At 58.0% G+C, this 19,861-nt stretch overlaps 1 protein-coding gene across 1 annotated transcript; it reads right to left on the bottom strand.

Moving 5' to 3' along the window:
• Positions 1-362: 362 nt before the first annotated feature.
• On the bottom strand, positions 363-18,798 carry ACE (angiotensin I converting enzyme). The gene is made up of 25 exons (XM_005439417.3): positions 17,736-18,798; positions 14,126-14,293; positions 12,691-12,778; positions 12,297-12,440; positions 11,858-12,049; positions 11,601-11,698; positions 11,296-11,468; positions 10,778-11,001; positions 9,278-9,422; positions 8,832-8,930; positions 8,475-8,597; positions 7,781-7,992; positions 7,103-7,239; positions 6,643-6,801; positions 6,150-6,237; positions 5,801-5,944; positions 5,382-5,573; positions 4,963-5,060; positions 4,496-4,668; positions 3,841-4,064; positions 3,486-3,630; positions 3,195-3,293; positions 2,651-2,773; positions 1,835-2,022; positions 363-1,556 (listed from the first exon to the last, which is right to left on the bottom strand). Exons 1-25 carry the CDS (start codon positions 17,943-17,945, stop codon positions 1,357-1,359), a joined length of 3,846 nt encoding a protein of 1,281 aa, XP_005439474.2. The 5' UTR covers positions 17,946-18,798; the 3' UTR covers positions 363-1,356.
• Between the last annotated feature and the right edge of the window lie 1,063 nt (positions 18,799-19,861).

Consider the following 19,861-nt stretch of genomic DNA (forward strand, 5'->3'; position numbering starts at 1 on the left):
AGGCGTCTGGGGCAGCTGCTCCGAGTCTGGGGATCAGGGCAGAAAGAAGAGCGGTTGGGGTTTCACCTCCTGTGGGTGTGCTGTGCTTGGAGGAGGACTGAGAGTGAACAAAAACCTGAGCGTGGGCGGGCAGGCACCTGCCTTCTGCTCCTCTCCCGGGTGCAGTGGGCCTCTCCCGGGCCTCAGTTTCCCCATGTAAGACGTGACCGAGGGCAGAGGCCATCAGATGGGAGGGGGACGGGTGGATCATCTCAGATCCCCTCATTTCCCCTGCTGCTCTGGGCTGCAGCAGATCGACGCTCTTTAAGGCCGCAATAATCCCCAGCCTGGGATTAGTTTTGCACCTAATCACTGCCGAACAAATACGAAGTTTTATTTACAGAGGCAGAAGAAAGACAGGGGAGGGGGGTGGATACCTCAGGCATGGCTGATCTCAAGATAATCAGGAGCTGGAGGGCAGGAGGTGATCTCTGACCTTGGAGCCCCAACCCCGCCCCCAGGCTCTTACATAAAGGCATGTTGTACCCGTGCTGGAGCCACAGCAGTCGTGAGCTCCAGCCCTGTCCCAGCTTGGGCTTGGTAACACCCCAACCCTGTGAGCAGTTCAGGTCTGGATGTTTGGGCTTTCCAGCCCCTTCCTTAGGCATGTGCTCCACGGTGAACCCATGGGCTGTCAGCTGCAGTGGGAGCCACGGTTTAGGGAAGGATGGAGATGCTGCAAGGGGATGCTGAGCTTTCGTGATGGGGAGGGGGGCAGGGGGGTGCTGCAGGTGGGCTTGCCCCAAAGCCAGGCTGGTCCCCAGGGATTTGTGTTTGCACTGGGTTGGGGTGGCAGGTCTCCTGCTTGAGAGCCCTTGTCCCACTGAGATCCCAGCCCACCTGCAAGAAGGAGCTGAGCTGCTGCTGTGAAGGTGACAAGACATGGGTTTATTTTTCATCCATGCAAGTGAACAGCCTGGCAGCAGGCAAACCTGGGGTGGGAATGTGCTCTGTTGTCCCTCCCCAAACTACCCTCTGTCACTCAAAGTCTCTGTGGCTTTGCCTACAGGCTGGAGATGACTGATGGGTGCCCAGGCTGGACTGGCTCCCAGACTCGGGTGCAGGGGCAGCTCATGACGACTCCATGCCTGCTGGTGCCTGAATTTCTCTTTCCCCTGATGCAGACATTGATAAATAAATAGCTCTTTTCTGCTTTGGTTCTTGCATAGTGGAAAAAAACATCTGACCTGATAGGAGAGAGGAGTCCCGAGCTGTGAAAACCCATGGCTTCACCGGCAAATGTGCCCCTGCATAGATGCCAGCCTGGCCAAATGCCCACACTTGCACCCTGTCCATGCTGCCCTGCTGATGGCTGCCTTATTTCAGTTCCATTTCTGAGCTGGATTTGAAGGTCTTTCTCCTGGCTGAGAAGAACTTGACACCCAAGAAGATGGTGGTGATCAGGAAGGCAAGTGCCAGGGCAAGCAGGACCCAGGCACCTGCTGTGGCTTGATTGCTGGTCAGGGACATGCCCAGGAAATCAGTTTGGTGGTCAGAGCTGGCTTGGGCTGGAGTAGCTGGAAAAGGGAGAAATGGGGGACGTGGTTGGTGCTGGTGGCTCTGGGCTGGGGTGTGTTGGGTCACCAGCTCTCCCTTTGCTGGTGTCTTGGATGCCCTGTGCCCTTTAGACTTAGCTCCATGGGAAATCAGGAAGCAGCCAAACAGCCTGTGGTTTTTAGGGTGGCCAAGGGGCACCAAGACAGCTCCTTCTCTTCTCCTTGCCCCATCGTGGCCCTGGTGAGGGCTGAGTTCTGCCCCATGGTGGACCTGCTGTGCTTGGCTGAGCCCTGCGTACCTGTGTAAGGAGTCCAGCCATATTCGGGCCAGCCCAGGACCTCTCCGTTCTTCTTGTTCTCATTCACCAACCATGTCATGAGCGGCTCAAAGTAGCTCATCAGGGCGTCAGCTGACATGTTGGGCTGCCCCGTGATGAGCTCCATGGCTTTGGGCCACGGCTTGCTGAAACCCAGCTTCAGGGCTTCCCTGTGGCAGGAGAAATTGGGTCCAGTGGGCTTCCCATCGCCCTCTCGGCCACCAGCCCTTCCCTTTTCCCCAGGGCTTGGGGCTTTTGTTATCAGCAGCCCTGGGCTGTCTGTGGCCCCAGCACTGCAGGGCTGCCAGCCCATGGCACAGGGAAGGTTTTGCTTGGGGGAAAGGGAGGGACTGACATGGATTAAAACCCTCCAGTGAATCCAGCCTGATGCAGAGCAGTTCCTGGGTGAAAGGGTTAATTTTGCAGGTGCTTTTTTTGAAGCTGTGGGGTTGTTTTCCCTAAGGAACAGGGGCTGTGGAGGAGGAGGAGGAGGAAGAGGAGGAGGAGGAGGAGGAGGAGGAGGAGGAGGAGGAGGAGGAGGAGGAGGAGGGAGCCTTCCACCTGCCAGGGTCCCAGCTACCATCTAGTGGCTGCTTTTGCAATCACAGCCCCAGCACCCAGCCCAAGGTGCCCCTGCCCCGGGGTACGCCCTGCCCCCACCCCAGGGACCAGAGCATCTCATGCTGGGGCAGGGAGGGGAAGGATGACCAGGGCCTGCATTGCCTTTTGCCTTGCTGGGCTGGCTTTAAGGTATTTAGGGACATAAATGTCTTGGCTCTGCCCTGCCCACACACCTACCCCAAGATCCTCCCAGCCTCCTTGGACTGGTAGATGTCACACATGTGCAGGGGACCCGTGTGCCCAGCTGCTGCACAGAGTGCCTGGTGGAACTGGAACTGGATGACGAAGCTGACAAAGTACCTGGGGGTGGGTGAAGAGGGGTGAGGACATGGGAATGGACACTACTAGTGGCTGTGCAAGAGAGGATGTGGTCCCCCTCATCCCCTGGTTGCACCTTCCCGGTCTGAAGGAGCATCACTGGCTTTGGAGCTACACCTGCATCAGCTCAGTCCAATCTGCTGATGCCACTTCTCCTTTAACATGTGTTTTATGGTTGCCTGGATGGGTAAGCCCATCTTCCTTGGGTAGGGAGAAATTCCCCCAACTCCAGCCTTCTCCTTTGAAGCTCTTTCAGGGTCCACAGAGCTGCCCAGCACCCTCAGGATGATGCCACCAAGTATCCCACCAGCCATGAAAACAGGTGCCATCACTGGCATCTGAACTGGAAATCCTGCTTCTGTGTCCAGGTGGTGTCCCTCTGGCCCCAGCCCTGCTTGCTCACCTGATGTAGGGGACGTTGGCAGGGATGTGAAACTTTGCTCCGGGATCAAAGTCATCTTCAGACCTTGGTGTTGGTGGGCACAAGCCCTGGTACTTCATCCTGGGTGGAGAGGGAGAGTTAGCTCAGTGTGGGGTGGAGACGGTGGGAGAGGACAGTGGGATGTGAGGACAGCGTGAGGGGTTACGTATCCCATCGTGTCCCATTGCAGCCAACTGGACCACAGGGAGAAAACACCCAGCGGGATGATGGCCAAGGCCTGTGCACCAAAGAGGGGTCTGAATTCAAGCACACCTGAGGTTCCACCACTCCTGGTTGTACTCGTCCTCCTTGATCTGTCCATCAAACACCTTCCAGCGCCACTGGTCCATGAGGTATCCAAAGGGCAGGAAGGCGATTTTGTCCAGGGCCATGTTCATCAGGTAGTTAATGTCACTTTCTGCCCAAGGTGTGAAGGTGTGAGCAAGGCAGTACTGTCCTCACCCCTCCCACCCCGTATGGGTCATTCTGCCCAAGAGCAAGGTGTCCCCACCAGGTCCTGTCCCCTCCATGCATGCAAAGCCACCGTGCATGTCCCTGAGCCCTTCCACCCTGACCCTCTGCATTTCCAGCTGTCCCCAGCAAACACCCTTTGTGGTGTTGTGCTCACCTTTATTTTCTGTGACTTGGTCCAGCAGATTGATGCTGTGCAGGTGTTTGGGGGTGGAGACGGACAAGGCCATGACATCCCCAACAGCCTCGTGGAAGCCAGGGTTGGCCCCATCACGGAATGAGATGGGCTGGTCCATGTACTGCAGGAAGTACTGGACGTGGCCCATCTCGTGGTGCACCGTGATTAGGTCGTCCATGTTCACCACGGTGCACTGCTTGATCCTGGAGCAGGACATGGGCATTGGGGGGAGAAGGGAGGGCAATGCTGGGGTGAAAAACTCCAGGAACCATCACGTTCCTTTGCACTACTTTTCCCTTTGCCCTCCCTTTCCATGTGCCCCACCCCACATCTGATGCCAGGCTGGGCTGATCCTACTCCATGGGGCTGGTGTCTCTCTTTTTCTGCATCTCCTGCTGACTGTTCTCCATAGCAAGGCAGGGAAGGCATCAGTTGCCCTCCATCCACCACAGGGGCTCCTGCCAGCAGTGCCAGCATCCTGGGTACCAGTGACAATGCCACAGTGGGGCTGCCACAGCCACAGGGCAAGAGACACTGTGGTGGCATTAGGCCACATGCCCTTATTCTACAAGGACACTGCTATCTACCCCAGCAGCATGTCAGCTGGGTCCACCACTTGCTCCCCACGGGGCACCTGAAGTCCTTGCGGTTGTAGAAGTCCCAGGCTGAGGCATGACACACCACCTCTCGCCCATCTGCTGGCTTCTCGATCATGGACTTGTCCCAGAACTCCTGCGGCATGGGGATGAGGCCCAGAGAGGTAAAGAAATGGTCTGACTCTTCAAACATCTTCTTGGGTGTCCAGCCCTGGGGAGAGAGCAGACAGAGGACCTGGTGAGGGGCAACGAGGGATGCTAGGGGTGCCGAGGGCTGTGGGAAGGATAAGAGGCAGGGACAGCCTCATTCCTCTGGGCAGGGGAGATCTTTTGGGGGCAGCTGGAGCTGGATCCAGCCCTTGGTGTATTCAGGTAAGGGGAGAACACGGATGAGGCATGAAGGCTTGTGGTAGCACCAGAGCATTTGGCAACACAGGTGGTGGCAATGGCCAAAGGGTACTGGGTCCCAAGGGGCTTCCCCAGAGCAGCCTGGAAAAGCACTGACCTGTTGTTTCATGGCTGGGGTGGCATCCACCTTGGTGGCATCCGGGAAGGGTATCAGCAGGTCGAAAATGTTGGACCATGACTGGGCCCACATGTTGCCTGGGAAGTGCAGCAGGACAATGCATGGCGAGAGGGAGACAGGGAGAGGAGAGCAAAGGCAACCAGTTACTCCCTACTCCTGCGTGGGGTGGGTCGCCCTGCCTGGTCCCTGCCCTGCCCGCACAAGGCTGATGCAGCAGGAGCCTGTCGTCACGCTGAGGGTATTGTCCTTCCCTGGGGCAGGCTGGCCTCTGCAGATCCATCTCATGGGGCCTTGGCCCTTCAGCCAGAGCTGAACAGAGGCCAGCCTCAACTCTTGGCCTGACTTGGAGCAAACTATGCCTGGTGGAAGACACAGCTCTGCTCAAGCAGAGCCCTTACCTAGCAAATGAGCAGGGATGGGACCCCTCAGGTTTATACGCTCTGCACCATACTTTTTGTACAGGGCTCGGCGTACGTAGGCATGCAAGTTGAGGTACAGGGGCTGCAGCTGTAGGTACAACCTCTCCAGATCTTCCTGGAAGGTGGGTGTCTCATACAGGGATCTCCAGAAGGCCCCATTGTCTGTGTAGCCTGTGGTAGGGCAAGAGCAAAAGCCATCAGACACCATCCTTCTTGGCAAGAGTCTGCCTTGCTGCTCAGACACCCAGCTCCCTCCATATCTATCAGAGAATGGATCTCATGGGAGCTGGTGGGACCTCCACACCCTCAAGATTTTGACCCTCAGCTGGATGATCAGCCCAGTCCTCTGCTCTTAGGGGGGCAAGACCATGTTGGGTCTGAGGGAGCGGGCCACTGACCATTGAGCATGGCTGCCTTGTTGCTCAGTTCCACGTATCGCTTGTAGTTGTTCTTGATCTTCTTCCCAGAAGCATCCCGCCAGCCTTTCCAGGCAAAGAGGAGCTCATCATAGTCCCGTGAGGTGGCCATGATGTCTGTGAGGTCTGGAGAGAGAGCAGTGAAGCCAGAGTGGTGCTGTTGGATGGGCTGGACTGAGGCAATGGTGCTAGACCCAACCTGTTGCTCAGGGGCCATCACAGAGAAGGTGGGAAGGCCCCTTCATGACCTTTCTTTGTGACCCTATTGAAAAAATCCCTCTTTTCTGGGCCTGTTGCAGATGACTGCAGTGGATACCCTGCTAGACCTTACCAGGATCCAGTGGGTGACAGGTTTTGTTCTCTCTGCAGACCTTGGCTACACTGTATGTGGTCTCCATATCTGAGAGGAGGGCGTTATACTGCAAAGAAAATTAGATCGTGTAAGCTGGTTATCCTTGCTCCTGCTCTTGGAGAAAGTCACAGCCCATTGAGATGTTCTTAGGTGTTTTCCTCTGGTCCCTTCCAAGGCCAAGTGTGACCTCAAATGGAGGTGAAGTGGAATCAATACAAGAGGGACTGAGGTCAACAAGCAATGTGCCATTGTCACCCAAGCAGCCAAGCCCCACTGCAGCCTGGGATAGGCAACCTTTGGATGGGAAACCCTGGAGGCAAGCATCCTGGCTTTGTGTAGAAGGTACAAAACTATCACCTCAAAGGCAGGGGGTGGCTGCCCGGTGGCATTTCCTAAAAGTCGGGAGAAGCCCATGTCTCCACACAGGGTAGTGGCAAAGGACACCCGTCCTGGCTGCCTCCTTGCAGCTTACCTCCTTCAGCTCGTTCTCAGGCAGGGCTGCCCTCTCAATGACACTCAGCTTCTTGAGGATGCGCGTGACACTTTGGTCCTGGAAATCAGAGGGGTCGAACTGCCTGGCCCTCATGGCGTACTCAAGGGTGTGCTTGGACATGGCTAAGTTCTTATCCAGCTGCAAGAGCGGGAGGGGACAGAAGAGGAGATGCCTTCAGGGAGATGCCCGAGACACTGGCCATCACTAGAAGCACCACGTGGCATGCTGTAACTGGCAACCCCACCACGGCTGCCTTTGTGGGCACCTCACAGCGTGACGAGGGTTTTCACAAAAAAGACACCTCCCGGGTGAGAACGTTACCCCTTGGCTAGGGGCAGAGGCTGCCCTGGTTTCCAGGACTCATTCGGAACGCACCCTGGGCACCAGCTGCCTGCCTTGGAGGTTGCCTCTCCCGGCCCAGCCCGGGTCATTGCCATACCATAATCTCCTTGTTGTGGTTGGTGATGTTGGTGTTGTAGGCCCAGGATGCCTCGGTGTAGGCGTTCCACACTGCCTCCGCCGTGCTGTTGTACTCAGACAAGAACTCTTTTGCTTGTGCTTCATCTGCTATTTTGTCTAGAGGAGGAGATAAATGGGGGAAGAGGGGGGAAAGGTCAGGAGAGCCCTTCTCTTTGCAAGACCATCACCCCGTGGTGAAGCCATAGCTGAGCTTCTCCCAGAACTGCAGGTCCATTGAAGGATGCCACAACCTGGGAACAGGTTGAGCCAAGAAATGGGGGCAGAGGGACACTGCTGGGGTGTCCCATTGGACAGAGGATGGGATGACAAGACAAGCTGCATGCCCTAGACCCTCCCATGTGAGAAGAAAGGATGCAGCTGGAAAGAGATGACCTGTCACCATGACTGATGGCATTACCACAGCAGCAGGGTCACAGCTTCAGAAAATGGTACTCCAAAGGGTTGGCTAATGGCACTTTCTTCTTGGGAAGCAACACCCTGTGGGACTCCACGTGGGGCTGGTTATTTTTCCAGGCATGGGGACCTCCCCTACACACAGCAGAGCCCTCCCTCAGCACTGTCCTGCCTGAGGGTTAGTGACATCCCTTGGAAGACCTTCCTGCCCCTCGCCAGACCCAGGATGGAGCCACAGCCTTACCAATGCCTTCAGGGTAGCCTTCAGGGATAGGGGGACGCCAGTCAAACTCAGGCCAGCCCAGCACCTCATTGGTCTTGTTGTTCTGCTCCTGAAGCCACTCAGTGACAGGGCTGAAGTACTCCAGGAGCGCCCCAGCATCCATCTTATCCGTGCCGGTGAGGTTGAACAGGATTTCCTGCCACGGCTTGGAAGATCCAGCTTTCAACACTTCCCTGCAGAGGAGCAGGACAGCGAGAGCCAGCATGAGGCCAGGGGATGGATGGCAGAAAAGCAGTGATGGTATCTCAGCATTGCAAGAGTTGAAGGTGCTATTCCTGAGTGGGACATGAACCTGGGAACTGCCTCTGAAGCCCCCACCTGCCCTGCATATGGGGACTGAGGGCTCCCCATCAGATATCCGTGCATTTTTTAACACCCAGGGAGTCAATAGGAACCAAAAGTGCTTTAGTAACCTCTTGTCTGGGTGGGAGCTCATGACAGGGACAATAGCAGTACTCTGGTGAGGACCACTCACCCCACCCCAGTGCTTCCATGTATTTCCATCCATCCATCCATCCATCTGCAAAGCTATTCCTCCAGCCATCTCCATAGCCACTTTTCCTTCCTTCCTTTCTTCTTTCCTTCCTTTGCACACCATCAGCTTCCACGCACACATCTGCCCGTGGCGATTGTCCCGACCCTCCTCTGTCCCCACCTGAGTTTGTCTCCAGCCTCTTTGGACATGTAGATGTCACAGGTGTGCAGGGAACCGTTGTGCTTGGCTGCCTGACACAGGGCCTTGTGAAACTGGAACTGAAGGACGAAGCTCACAAAGTACCTGCCGAGAAAGCCCCTGAAGGTGAGCGCTGGGGACCAAGGGAAGCAGACAAGTCCCAGGGTGTGGGGGAAGACACCCAGCCACATGTCAGCTCCCCACCATTTGTGGTCCCAAGCACTGGATAGTCTCTGTGACTTGAGCAGGAGCCACGCATCCCAGTCACTGCCCACCGAGCTGAGCCCCCCAGTCCCCCTGCTGCCCCAGGCTCCGGCCCCTTGCCAGCACCTCCTCTACCTGATGTAAGGGGTGTTCCCAGGGATGTGGTACTTTGCTCCAGGGTCAAAGTTGCTTTCATTCCTTGAAATCGGAGCACAAATACCCTGGTATTTGGTTCTATAGAGAACAGAGAACAAGAGCATGAGCATGGAAATAAGGGGTCAGAAGAATCAAGGCAAGGAATGGGAAGAGAAGGCACAGCGCTGAAGAAATTGTTACAATAAGAGCACGCTTCCATGTATCTCCTTCCTTCCTTCCTTCCTTCCTTCCATCCATCCACCTACCTACCCACTCCATTCATCTACTCGTCTGTCCCACACACGTGCCCACCTACCCACTGTTCTCCAGCTATCTCCATGGTTACTTTTTCCTTCCTTCCTTCCTTCCTTCCTTCCTTCCTTCCTTCCTTCCCTGCACAGACCCAGCTTCCACACCCCCGTCCACCCCTGGTGACTGCCCTTTACCTCAGGTACCACCAGTCGTAGTTGTAACGGTTGGGGGGTGTGCGGCCGCTGAACACGTTCCAGCGCCACTGGTCGATGAGGTAGCCAAAGGGCAGGAAGGCGATCTTCTCCAAGGCCATCTTCAGCAGGTAGTTGATGTTGCTCTCTGCATAGAACAGAGCCTGAGCCAGGCTGGGAAGGAGCCTGGCTGGGCACCACTAGGCTGTTTGTGGGCAAGAGGGTGAGCAGATCTGGGTGAGACACGGGGACAGCAGTTCAATGTGTATTCTGCTCCCTAGAGAAGGCTGTGTGGGACACGGGAGGTTTCTCCAGATACAGCTCCTCCCTGGGACCACGTGTCCCTTTTTACTGAGTGGGGACAATGGGAATGACAAGCGCAGTGTCCCCTTGCCTTCAGCCTGGCTCTCAGTGTGACTTTGATGGTTCCCTCTTGACATGCTCACCCCGGGGCCTGGGGGTGAAGGGGCTTTGATCTGCAGGGCTGTCACACCACTGCAGAGGCTCTCAGGGTTCAGACCCAGAACAGGGGTCAGCTCTAGGACAGTCACCACCATATCATCGGGAGCACAGGGGATGGTGACATCTGCTTTCCCCATTGCCTCCAGGAAACCCTGGGAAGAAAGGTTGGAGAAGGACTTGCTGGAGACCCAGCTGAAGCTGTGGGGTCAGAGAGGGGTGGCAGCGCTGCCCTGAGGGGCTATTGGCTGCCATTGCTGTGGTGTGGGGTTGCCAGGGCCGGTTAGTCGGCAGCGATGCCTTGAGGCAGGGACCATCTGCTCCGTGGTGTTTATGCAGCATTGGCCCAACGCTCTTGGCTGCTGCAATGGCTTCCCCGTCATGAAACGTATTTAATGACAAGCCAGGAGGATCCCGGGACTGTCCCTCCTCCGCAAAGCAGCTGCCTGCGGCAGGAGCCTGCGAACGCTTGGTTTCCTCCGCTGCCGTCTGCTTTGACGTGTTGGCTGAGAGATGTTGGGTGGGGGGAAAGACTCTTGCCAAGCTGGGCAGTGCCCTGCGGCGACAAGTCCTCCTCTGCTGTGCCGGCTGGCAGGCAGACACGTCACCCACTGGCTGTCCTCGTGACTGTGCATGTAAGTGCTCAGTGCCACCTCCGCAGAGCTACACCGCGAGCTCCTGGCATGGAAGTTTCTTGGCGAGGGAGGAGGGAACGCTGGAAAGGTCAAAGCCGATCAAGCATGAAGATGCTGTTTTCAGGTTTGGACCTCTGATGGAGAAGGGAAGTGCACAGATGAGCTGCAGGGAGCATCTCTGCTGCCCGCAGAGGTGAAGAGGATGGAGCCATGAAGGGTCCTACATGGACCCATGGAGCCAAGAAGGGGTTGTGCATGGAACTGAACGTGGGTGAAAGGGTCACATCAGCCGTGGAGTCTTGCCTGCTCAGGGCTGCATTGCCAGACTGCAGCCCACCCTGGCATGTCCCAAACCCTTCCAGTGCCCATGCCCTCCAGGACACCCAGCTCCCCAGGGGGGCTGCCATACCTTTGTCCTCGGTGGCACTGCTGAGGAGACCAATCTTCTTGAGGTGGCTGGGGGTGGAGACAGACAGGGAGAGGACATCGCCGATGGCCTCATGGAAGCCAGGGTTGGCCCCGCTGCGGAAGGAGACGGGCTGGTCCTTGTACTGCAGGTAGTATTGGACGTGGCCCATCTCGTGGTGCACCGTGAACAGCTGCTCCATGGTCACCATTGTGCATTGCTTGATCCTGCCGGGCAAAAACAGAGCATTGCCTGAGCTGACTGAGGGACCCTAGCTGCTTGTGCACCCCCTCAATGGGACAGACCCTCCACAATCCCTGGGAGGGTGGCAGCACCCCATAGCACAGGGGGAAAACCCAGTGGAGGTGAAGGCAGGGCAGCGTGGTGCCCCAAGACCTTACCCCCGAAGGTGACAGAGTGGACTGCACAGCCAGGGTGAGGGTACCCCAAATGATGAGCACCAAGGGGGATGGAGGAGAGTGTTACCCTGTAGACCCAGGCCCCACATGACCCCCACACACCTGAAGTCCTTGCGGTTGTAGAAGTCCCAGGCTGAGGCATGACATACCACCTCCCGCCCATCCATTGGCTTCTCCAGCATGGACTTCTCCCAAAATTCAGGGGGCATCTCCAGCAGTCCCAGGGAGGTGAAGAAGTCCTCCGATACCCGGAACATGTGGGTGGCATTCCAGCCCTGGTGGGCAGCAGGCAGTGGGTTATGGCTGAGGAGGGGGCTGCCCCTGCCCTGGGAATTGCCTCTGATGCTCTCCCAACACCCCACATTTTTGTCCCCCTGATGCCACCAACGAATCCCTCAGCCCATCACCTGCTGCACCATGGTGCTCGTGACATCGAGGTTGGGCTTCTCAGGGTAGGGGACCATCAGGTCATAGATGTTGTTCCACTGCTGAGCCCACATGTTGCCTGAGAAGAGAAAACAGCTGGAGCAGAACTGGTGGTAGGTCAGGAAGAAGAGAAACACAGTGATAACTGGGACCTCCCTGCCCCACTATGGCCCCTTGTGTGCCCCTCTGGACCCACCGGCACCCCTGGGTACAGGCTGGGGCAGGTCCCTCCTCTTACCCAGGAGGTGAGCAGGGATAGGACCCTTCAGGTTGATGTATTTGGGGCCATAGCGATCGTACAGCTTCCTCCGGACAAAGGCGTGCAGGTTGAGGTAGAGTGGCTCCAGCTGGTGGTAGAGATGCTCCAGGTCATCCTCGAAGGAGACTGAGTCGTACCAGGAGCGCCAGTAGCTGCCTGTGTCCTCAAATCCTGCCAGGGAGGCAGTGGTAACCTCTGGCTCTGGCCCCCAGGGGCTGCCTGCCCCCTCCCCAAGCCCAAGATCTGGTACCAGGTGAACTGCAGTAGGATTTTTGTCCCTTCCCCAAAGTGGGGAAATGGAAGCTGGGTGCCTGGTTGCATGTGGGATGGGGAGAGCCACAGGGCACCCCATTGCCCCGGCCCCAATTCCCACCCTGGATCCCTGCCCACCCCCTGCATCCCCCCATCCTGCTCATACCATCCGGTTGATAGGCCTCGTTGCTCAGCTTCACGAATTCCTCATACTTGGCACGCAGTGGGTTGCCTGCGGCGTTGTGCCAGCCCTCCCAGGCGTAGAGCAGCTTCTTGTAGCTGCGGGAGGAGGCCATGATGTCTGAGATGTCTGGGAGAAGGGGGACAAGTAGGACATGAGAAAGGGGCAGGAGATGGGGTCACATCCCATAGTGGCTCTGCAGAGGTGCCCCCGCCATCGCACTGGACCCAAATACCCAATTTCAGGCCAGGACAATCCCAATGAACATGGGTGGGATCTGCCAACCCCGACCTATGTGTCCTCATGTGGCGACACATGGACAAGCTCATGGCCATGGGATGCTCAGCACCCCACAGGGGCAGGGGGATGGGGACCATACCTGGCTCCAGCTCCCAGCAGGTACCGTTGGCCAGGCACACCTTGGCTGTGGAGTAGATTTTGTCCATGTCACTCAGGATGGTGTTGTACTGTAGGGAAGGAAAAGATGTTGGGGCTGGAATGGGATGGAAATGGCCCTTCAAGAGGGATCTACAGGCTTCCCAGCTCCAGAGTGTGTGTCCCCGGAGGGATGTGGAGGAGGATTGGTGTGTTTACACAGCACGTTTTTGGCGAGATAAGCATGTTATCACCCAGAGTTTTTGCCCCCATCACATGGTGGGAGCAGGGAGGTTCTTTGGGACAGACAACCCCGCACAGCCGCTCGCCGAACCCCCCTCGAACGCTGCACGAGCACTTGTGGTGTCCCGGGGCAGGGCTATTTATAAAGCTCTTTGTCAGCTGGGCTGTGGCGCAGCCTGTTTATCTAAGCGGGTAAAAAAAGAGTAAGAAGAAAAGCAGGAGGAGGAGGGGGGTTTGTTTCTGTGAACTTCAACAACAGCAAACAATAGCAACAGGAGGTTTCCTGGAAGCTGCCCAGGGAGCCCATTCCCAGGGAAGGAAATTCCTCTGCTCCGTCCTTCTCTTTGCTCCCATCCCTCTGCTCCGGCCAGGCTTTGGGACGGAGCTGCCTGGGGACAGGAGACACATGGCTGATGCACAGCGAGGAGACATGATGCTGTCTTGTGTCTGGGAGAGGACAGGGACGCGTTTCCTGGAAGGAATTGGGGCCAGCACTTCTCTGGGAAGGATTGTACCTCCGGGCTTTTTCAGGCTTTCAGTGGGGAGGGCTGTCAGGCAGCCGTGGGCCAGGCTGGAGGGGGTGGCAGTGCCAGCGTCCCTGCGCTTGGGCACAGGCAAGTGGCTGCCAGCCGCAGCCTGGGCAACATTTTCACACACAGAAATCAAAATCATGTCGCATTTAGGTAAACTCCCTGGAAGCCCAGGGCTGTGGTGGGGAAGGCTCAGGATGTCCTGGTGAGCCTAGCATGGACCTGTGCCACCGAGGCACAGGACTTCTGGGCTGGCAGGGAGGGCTCAGGAGCCAGGTGGCTGCAGCAGCCCTCCCTTTCCGTGGGCGGCATCCCCGAGGAGCCCTGGGGAGCAGGGGGTTGAGCCAGCTGGCCCCTGGCCATGGGCACAGCCTGGCTGGTCTCCAGGTGACGCCCAAGGCTGTTCTGTGTAAGCAGGAAATCTCCAGTTCCCACTGGGATAGCTCTGAGGTGAGGTTAGGGCTGATAACGGAGCCAGCAGGCACCCCAGATCCCCCCGAGACAGCACCCCCATCTCCCCCCTCCGTCACTGTGCCAGGGAGACCCTCTGAAACACAATAGAGGGGCCATGGGCCAGCAACGGAGTTTGGGGGCTTGGGCAAAGGCCCTCTACGGGGTTTCACAGCACCCCAGCAATGTCCAGCACTTCGCTGGCACCTCACCTACCTGCTCTCTCTTCTCCAGGGGCAAGTTGGAGGGTCCCAGGGTCTGGATGGAACTGATAATTTTCTTCAGCTGTGGATCACTGAAGTTGCTCCAGATGCTGCCAAAGAGGTCCTTGGCTTTCTTCCCCCACAGCTCCATGAAGTTTTGCTCCTCCAGCGATGCGTTGACCTGCCCAGTGAGAGGGGACATAGAGGCTCAGGACCAGCCCTGGGACATGCCACCACCAGGTGATGGTTTGGGGGCTGGATTCAGAGCCACGAGGGTTTGTGGAAGCCAGAGGGAATGGAACACAAGGTGGCAGGCAGGCCTGTCCCCAGCCCATGACATTCATAGATAGAGACATCAGCTTCCAGCTGATGCGGCAACATCTGCAGCCCCGCTCGCCTGTGGCAGTCCTGGTGAGTACTTGCTAAGGTGGCCTTTGAGGATATTTTGGAGGTGGCTCTGGGGTGTCATTGCTCGGATGGGGTGGGGGTGCTGGGACAGGGGTGTCCATACCATGTGGGCAGGGTGTCTGCGTAGTCCCAGCTGGTGCTGGCAGCTGCCAGACCCCAGTTTCAGAAGGAGCTCTGAGAACTGGCTTCGTTTTTTTCCTATTCCTGCTGCTTCACACCTTTGCAGAAGCCCAAAGGAAAAACACAAAAATGCCACATTCACTTTTCTCCTTCCTATACCTTCTTGCTAGATCTGTACGTTCCTGCTTTGGCTGCCTGCAGCCTGTGCCCTGTAAGTGCCGTCGCTGTGTTTCATCCTGCAGAGAGGCACCCATTTGCACTGAGCCCCCTGTTCTGGGTCTGTCACTGTCACCCATCTCCTGCCAGCCCCGACCTCCCTTCCCAGGGCTGTGGGACGGCAGGGAGCTGCCTGCACCATGGGGGGTTATTTAGGCAGCTGGAGCTGAGGCCAGCGGCCGTGATTTTGGGACGGGGTGTATTTCGGATAGTTGCATCCCAGCCTGGCCAGTGTCAGCTGTATTTTTGGGAAACACTGATCTTTCAAGAGTATCCTGACCTGGGTGATGCGCAGGATGGAGAAGGTGCAGAGTGCCTGTTAGCTGTCCATGTGCTGTCCGGGGGTGATTTATGGAGCTCATTAGCTGTTATTCGTGGCATTTTCAGCCTGGCTCCAAGAAGCCTGGTTTGTTTTATTTTAATCTTCGCATTCCCTTGGCTGGCAGCAGGGAGGGAAGGGAGTTGCAGTGCTGCAGGGTTGGACACCCACGCAGCCATGGGACACAGGGGTGGCGATGATGACAGTGCCGGGTACCCTGGCTGCCCACCGCTGGGCAACCCCTCAGATGTCCCACTGCCCATAGCATCACTCCGGGTACCACCTGGCCCTGACCCCTCACTGTGCCAGGATGCACCAGCCCCAGGGGCACCCTGCACTGGAGCAAGATGCTTTTGCATCACTGAATGAAGGGTATCTTTACCCCTTCCCAGACACCACTGCAGAGCCAGGGGAGCTGTAGGAAGCAGAGTCCAGCTGTGTTTCATCTTCTTGAACAGGAGCCTGTGTTTGGTCAGGCAAATCATACCCTAAACTCTCCTGACAGCTCTGGCAGAGCGAGCTGAGGCCAGTGGCACTGCCCGAGACCCCCTCCCCACAGCCATGCCCACCAGCCCTGGCCCTTCACCCCCACAACCAGAAGCTCCCTCCTGGGGGTGTGTGTGTGTGTGCCCCTTGGCAGGGCTCAGAGGCCCCTGGATCTCCCAAGTCTCCCTACTGAAGCCTCCCGCCCCAGTCCCTCCCTGCTCATGGTTGCAGAGTGAAGATTCAGCGGTGCAGGATGCAGCCCAAGATGCTGGGGCTGCTCTGCCCCAGGCACAGGAAGAAGTTCCGCACCTGTGGGCAGCCCGTGAATCCCCAACACCACCACCAGCATCTTGCCTGGCCCGCAATTTGCAGGAGATGGTGCATCTCCCTCTCCCGCAGCTGAGCTCCCTGTCCGACCTTCCAGCATCCCTCTGTCCGCCCCTGCGTCGCTGGGGGCTGCTGCCCTGCTGTCGGTCTCCTGCCCCCCATGTCACCCCCTGCCACTTTGTCCTGGGGCCACCTTTTGAGGCAGGTCCTGGAGCTGCCCACACCATGGTGGCCTGGCTCAGCCCCTCTTGCCTTATAGGCATGTGTGGGGTTTGCCTGGCCCAAAGTTTCCCCAGACCCCCGCAAATGCACCCTGTCAGCTCCTGCTGGCAGCTGTTAACCCTTTAGTACTCAGTGCCTCCTCATCCCACCTCACATCTCCCTGCTCTCCCTGCTGCCCCATGGGCTGATCTCAGGGGCCACATCCCCACCTCTTCCTGGGCTGGTTGGGAGCCTTGGCATGGTAGGGAGCTCCTGTTTGTGACCTTTGGGCATTTATTAACATAGGAAAGGGTGAAAGCTGGCCTGGCAAGTCCATGCAAGGGGCTTTCCTGACCCTAACCTTGGACTTGGCATAGATGGGACCTGCTCTGCCCCAAGGTCCCCACCCCAACATCTGCGGCAGATGCTGGGCACCTGCCCAGCTATCACATCAGCTTGCCAAGAAAAGGCTGCAGGGGCACTGGGGTGCTCTCGGGTGCCCTGCCAGCTTGGTAGCAGCCAGCCCTGTGCAGAAAGACACATTTCTTTCCTGGTGCAGGGCACACTGTGCCCCAGTCCCTGGGGGGATCCGGAGGGGTTCAGGGCTGTGTGGCAGCCCTTGGGGCACGGGGGTGATACTGAGGTCCCCAGATGGGCCATGGTGGTGTAGGGGCTGCCCCAACCCCTGTGCACCACTGGCTATAGGGGGTGGGAGGTATCTCCCCAAGCTGCACACAGTGCCGGGGCCATGCCCCCCATGCCAGGGCAGCCAGCAGGTGCTGGGCACAGCAGGAGCCAGCGAAACCTTCACAGCCTGCCCAGGCACCGCGGTTCCCCAGCCTGCGTCAGGCAGGGGCTGTGCTGCTGCCCCCCCCACCCAAGAGCAGCCCTGGGGCTGCCAGGGCTCCCTGCCCTGCTAAATCCAACCTAAAGCCCTGGAAAAACACACACATGCCTGTGGGATGCACGAGCATTGCTCCCTGCTGGACTATGCCCGCACGCAGCTGGGCTGATGTCTAATTCCCTGTAGCCTGGAGTGCTTTCCCAAATCTGGCTTTGCCCCTGTGGATTGGGGACATGGGGATGAGGGGTGGCAGTCCCAGTGCCACCCCATTGCTCATGCACACTTTGGGCTGCTGGTGTGTGCCCCAAACCCAGCACTGGGACATGGTGGGGCTCCGGCATGGCACAGCGCTGGGACGTGATGGCACCGGACAGGGACAGGAACAGGACAGTGGTCTGGTTCAGGGAGGGGGGGAAGGAAAGTGGAAGGTGCTGGGAGGAGGTGACCACCTCTGAAAATAACCCAGACTCTGCTCCGGGACCAAGGCTGTCACTCTGGGGCAGAGGCTCTCCAAGGGTCAATTTGGGGCAAAACCCCACAGTTCCTGGGCTACAAGCCCAAGCCCTGGTTTGCCATCCTGGGGTGCCAAGACAGGAGCCCGCGAGGAGGAAGGGGACCATGCCAGGTGCCCCTCCATGCACCAGCCCCCCCCCGGTGCTGGGGACACCCCCGCGGTAGCATCACCCCCATCCCACCACCCACCTGCAGAGCTGCGTTTTCAGTTGTCAGGTTGGTGTAGTAATTCCAGCTGGCCGAGACGCTGTTGAAGAGGACGAGCTCAGCGGTGCTGTTGTAGGCGCTGGCAAAGAGGGCAGCCCCTTCCTCGGTGGGGTCATGCTGGGGGGGCTCGAGCCCCGGCTGAAGGGCACCCACCAGGCTCAGCCCCAGCAGCAGCCCCAGCGCCGGGGGCATCGCGGCGGGAGCAGCGCACGGAGGGGGGGCCCGTTCGGTGCCTTGCGAGATAGCTTTGCCTCCGCTGCCGGCTGCTTATAAGCCAGCAGCCTTCACGCAAACCCTGCCCACCGAGCCTGCCTCCCCTTGCAGATAAGACCGGAGCATTTTGCTTTCCCTTCGGCAGCTCCTGGGCTTGCGGAAAGGATCGGGAGCGAGGGCTGCTGTGGGATGCATAGTCCCTTTGGCGCCCGGCCGTGCTGGGAGGGAAGGGGAAGGGGCTGGGACAGGAGGGAGGAGGTGGAGGAGAATCAAGGGGAAGGCAGAAAAAAGAGAAAGGAGGAGAAAGGCTGGGGTGGACAGGGTGGACAGGAGGCAGCTCCATCCCTGCAGGGTCCCAGTCCCCTCCCAGCTTCGCACAGGGGGATCCAGCTCAAGTGGACCACGGTGCTTGGCAGGACATCCCCTCCCCATGCTGGCATCATGCGGTGAATGCCCTCGGCAGCGCCCTGGCCACCGCCACAGGGCACGAGGGCGAGCGCAGGGGGGAAAGCGTTCACTTTGGGGGCAGACAAGGTCCATCTGCAGCTGCTTCTTGCTAAAGTGACCCCCTTCCCGACATAACCTCATTTTCCCAGAGAAACAGAGTATTTCTGCTGGCTGTGAAGGAAAGGCCATCACATCACACCAAGTGTTCTGGATTTGGAGGAATTAGGCTGATGACAAATGAGTAACAAAAAGTTCCTTCAAAATGAAAACCAGATCCATGTCAGTGGGCTTGATAGGTTCGTTCTTTTTTTTTGTTTTGTTTTCTTGTATTTAATTAACTAAATCCCCTTCCCCTGGGGCCTGGCCCCAGCCCTTGGAACCGTGCCTGGCCTGAGCTTAGGACCTGAGCTGGCTAAGCCCATCCCCCCTTGTTGGGACAGCCCCCCCCCCCCCCGGGACACAGTGGACACCTTCTGTGGAGGGGACACAGGGAAACCCCTTGACTTGTTGGTCCCACTGGGCACTGCAGAGCAGCTGGGCACTGGCACAGCTTGGCCCCTCGACAAGGCACAAGTCCTCTTGCCAGGGCTGGGGATTTTAGGAGCCTGCAACTCTCTGCTGTCTATTAAACCTCCCTCCAAAAATCACAGCTTCCCACCCTGCCCCACCACCCACCACCCACGTGGGCTGATGCGGGCACCTGAACATCCTTCATGCCCCTGACCCAAAGCCCACAGGGGTGTGCAAACAGCACCAGCACTGCCCGCGAGCCCGGACATCACGGGGCCAGGGCAAAGCCAGCGTCTGCCTGCCTCGCCCTTGCTGACCCCTTTCCCTACTGACCACAGCTCTCTGGAAACACCATTTTACTAGGAAGTTGCAAAAAATGGTTGGTTTGGCTCCAATTTGGCTGGCGACCAAGCGCCGATGAATGGAGATTTCCTGCGCCCCTCCAGCCTCTGTTCCCAGCTACACCGAGGAGGGGTTTTCCCAGCGCTGGGGCGCTGCGGCACAGCCTCCGACACTGGCGGGGTCTCGGGTGAGCAGCACGGCCAAAATGTGCTCTGCAGTCTCAGTGCAACACTGGTATCCAGAAATCCCAGCGAGGAAGGCCTTTTCCAGGGCTGGTGTTTCTGAGGGGTGACCCCGCAGTGGAAGGGTGGTGCTCCATCATTTTGAACGTGAGCATCTTCCAAGGCTGGTGCAAGAGGGGCAGCCCTGGAACTTTGTGTTGGACAAGAGGTCCTCTTGATGGTCACACCTCCAAGGGTGCCCACAGCTCTCTGGCAGCCCATCCTATAAAGCTCCAGCTGGGATCAGGCAGAAGAACTTCCTACATGCAGGAGAGTGCTGACAGGTGAAGTGGCTGTTGGCCCAGGAAGGCAGGTCAGATGCCTGCAAGCTTGAAAATGCCTGTTGGTGCCTCTGTGCTGCCCCAAATCCATGCT

The sequence above is a fragment of the Falco cherrug genome, chromosome 20 (assembly GCF_023634085.1).
Source record: "Falco cherrug isolate bFalChe1 chromosome 20, bFalChe1.pri, whole genome shotgun sequence".
Classification (NCBI taxonomy): domain Eukaryota; kingdom Metazoa; phylum Chordata; class Aves; order Falconiformes; family Falconidae; genus Falco; species Falco cherrug.

Coding starts and splice junctions, on each gene's coding strand:
- ACE (XM_005439417.3), bottom strand. CDS start 17,945: ATGCCCCCGGCGCTGGGGCTGCTGCTGGGGCTGAGCCTGGTGGGTGCC. Junction 11,002..11,295: donor TACAACCGCAAGGACTTCAG/GTGTGTGGGGGT, acceptor TTTGCCCGGCAG/GATCAAGCAATGCACAATGG. Junction 3,294..3,485: donor CAGGAGTGGTGGAACCTCAG/GTGTGCTTGAAT, acceptor CTCTCCACCCAG/GATGAAGTACCAGGGCTTGT.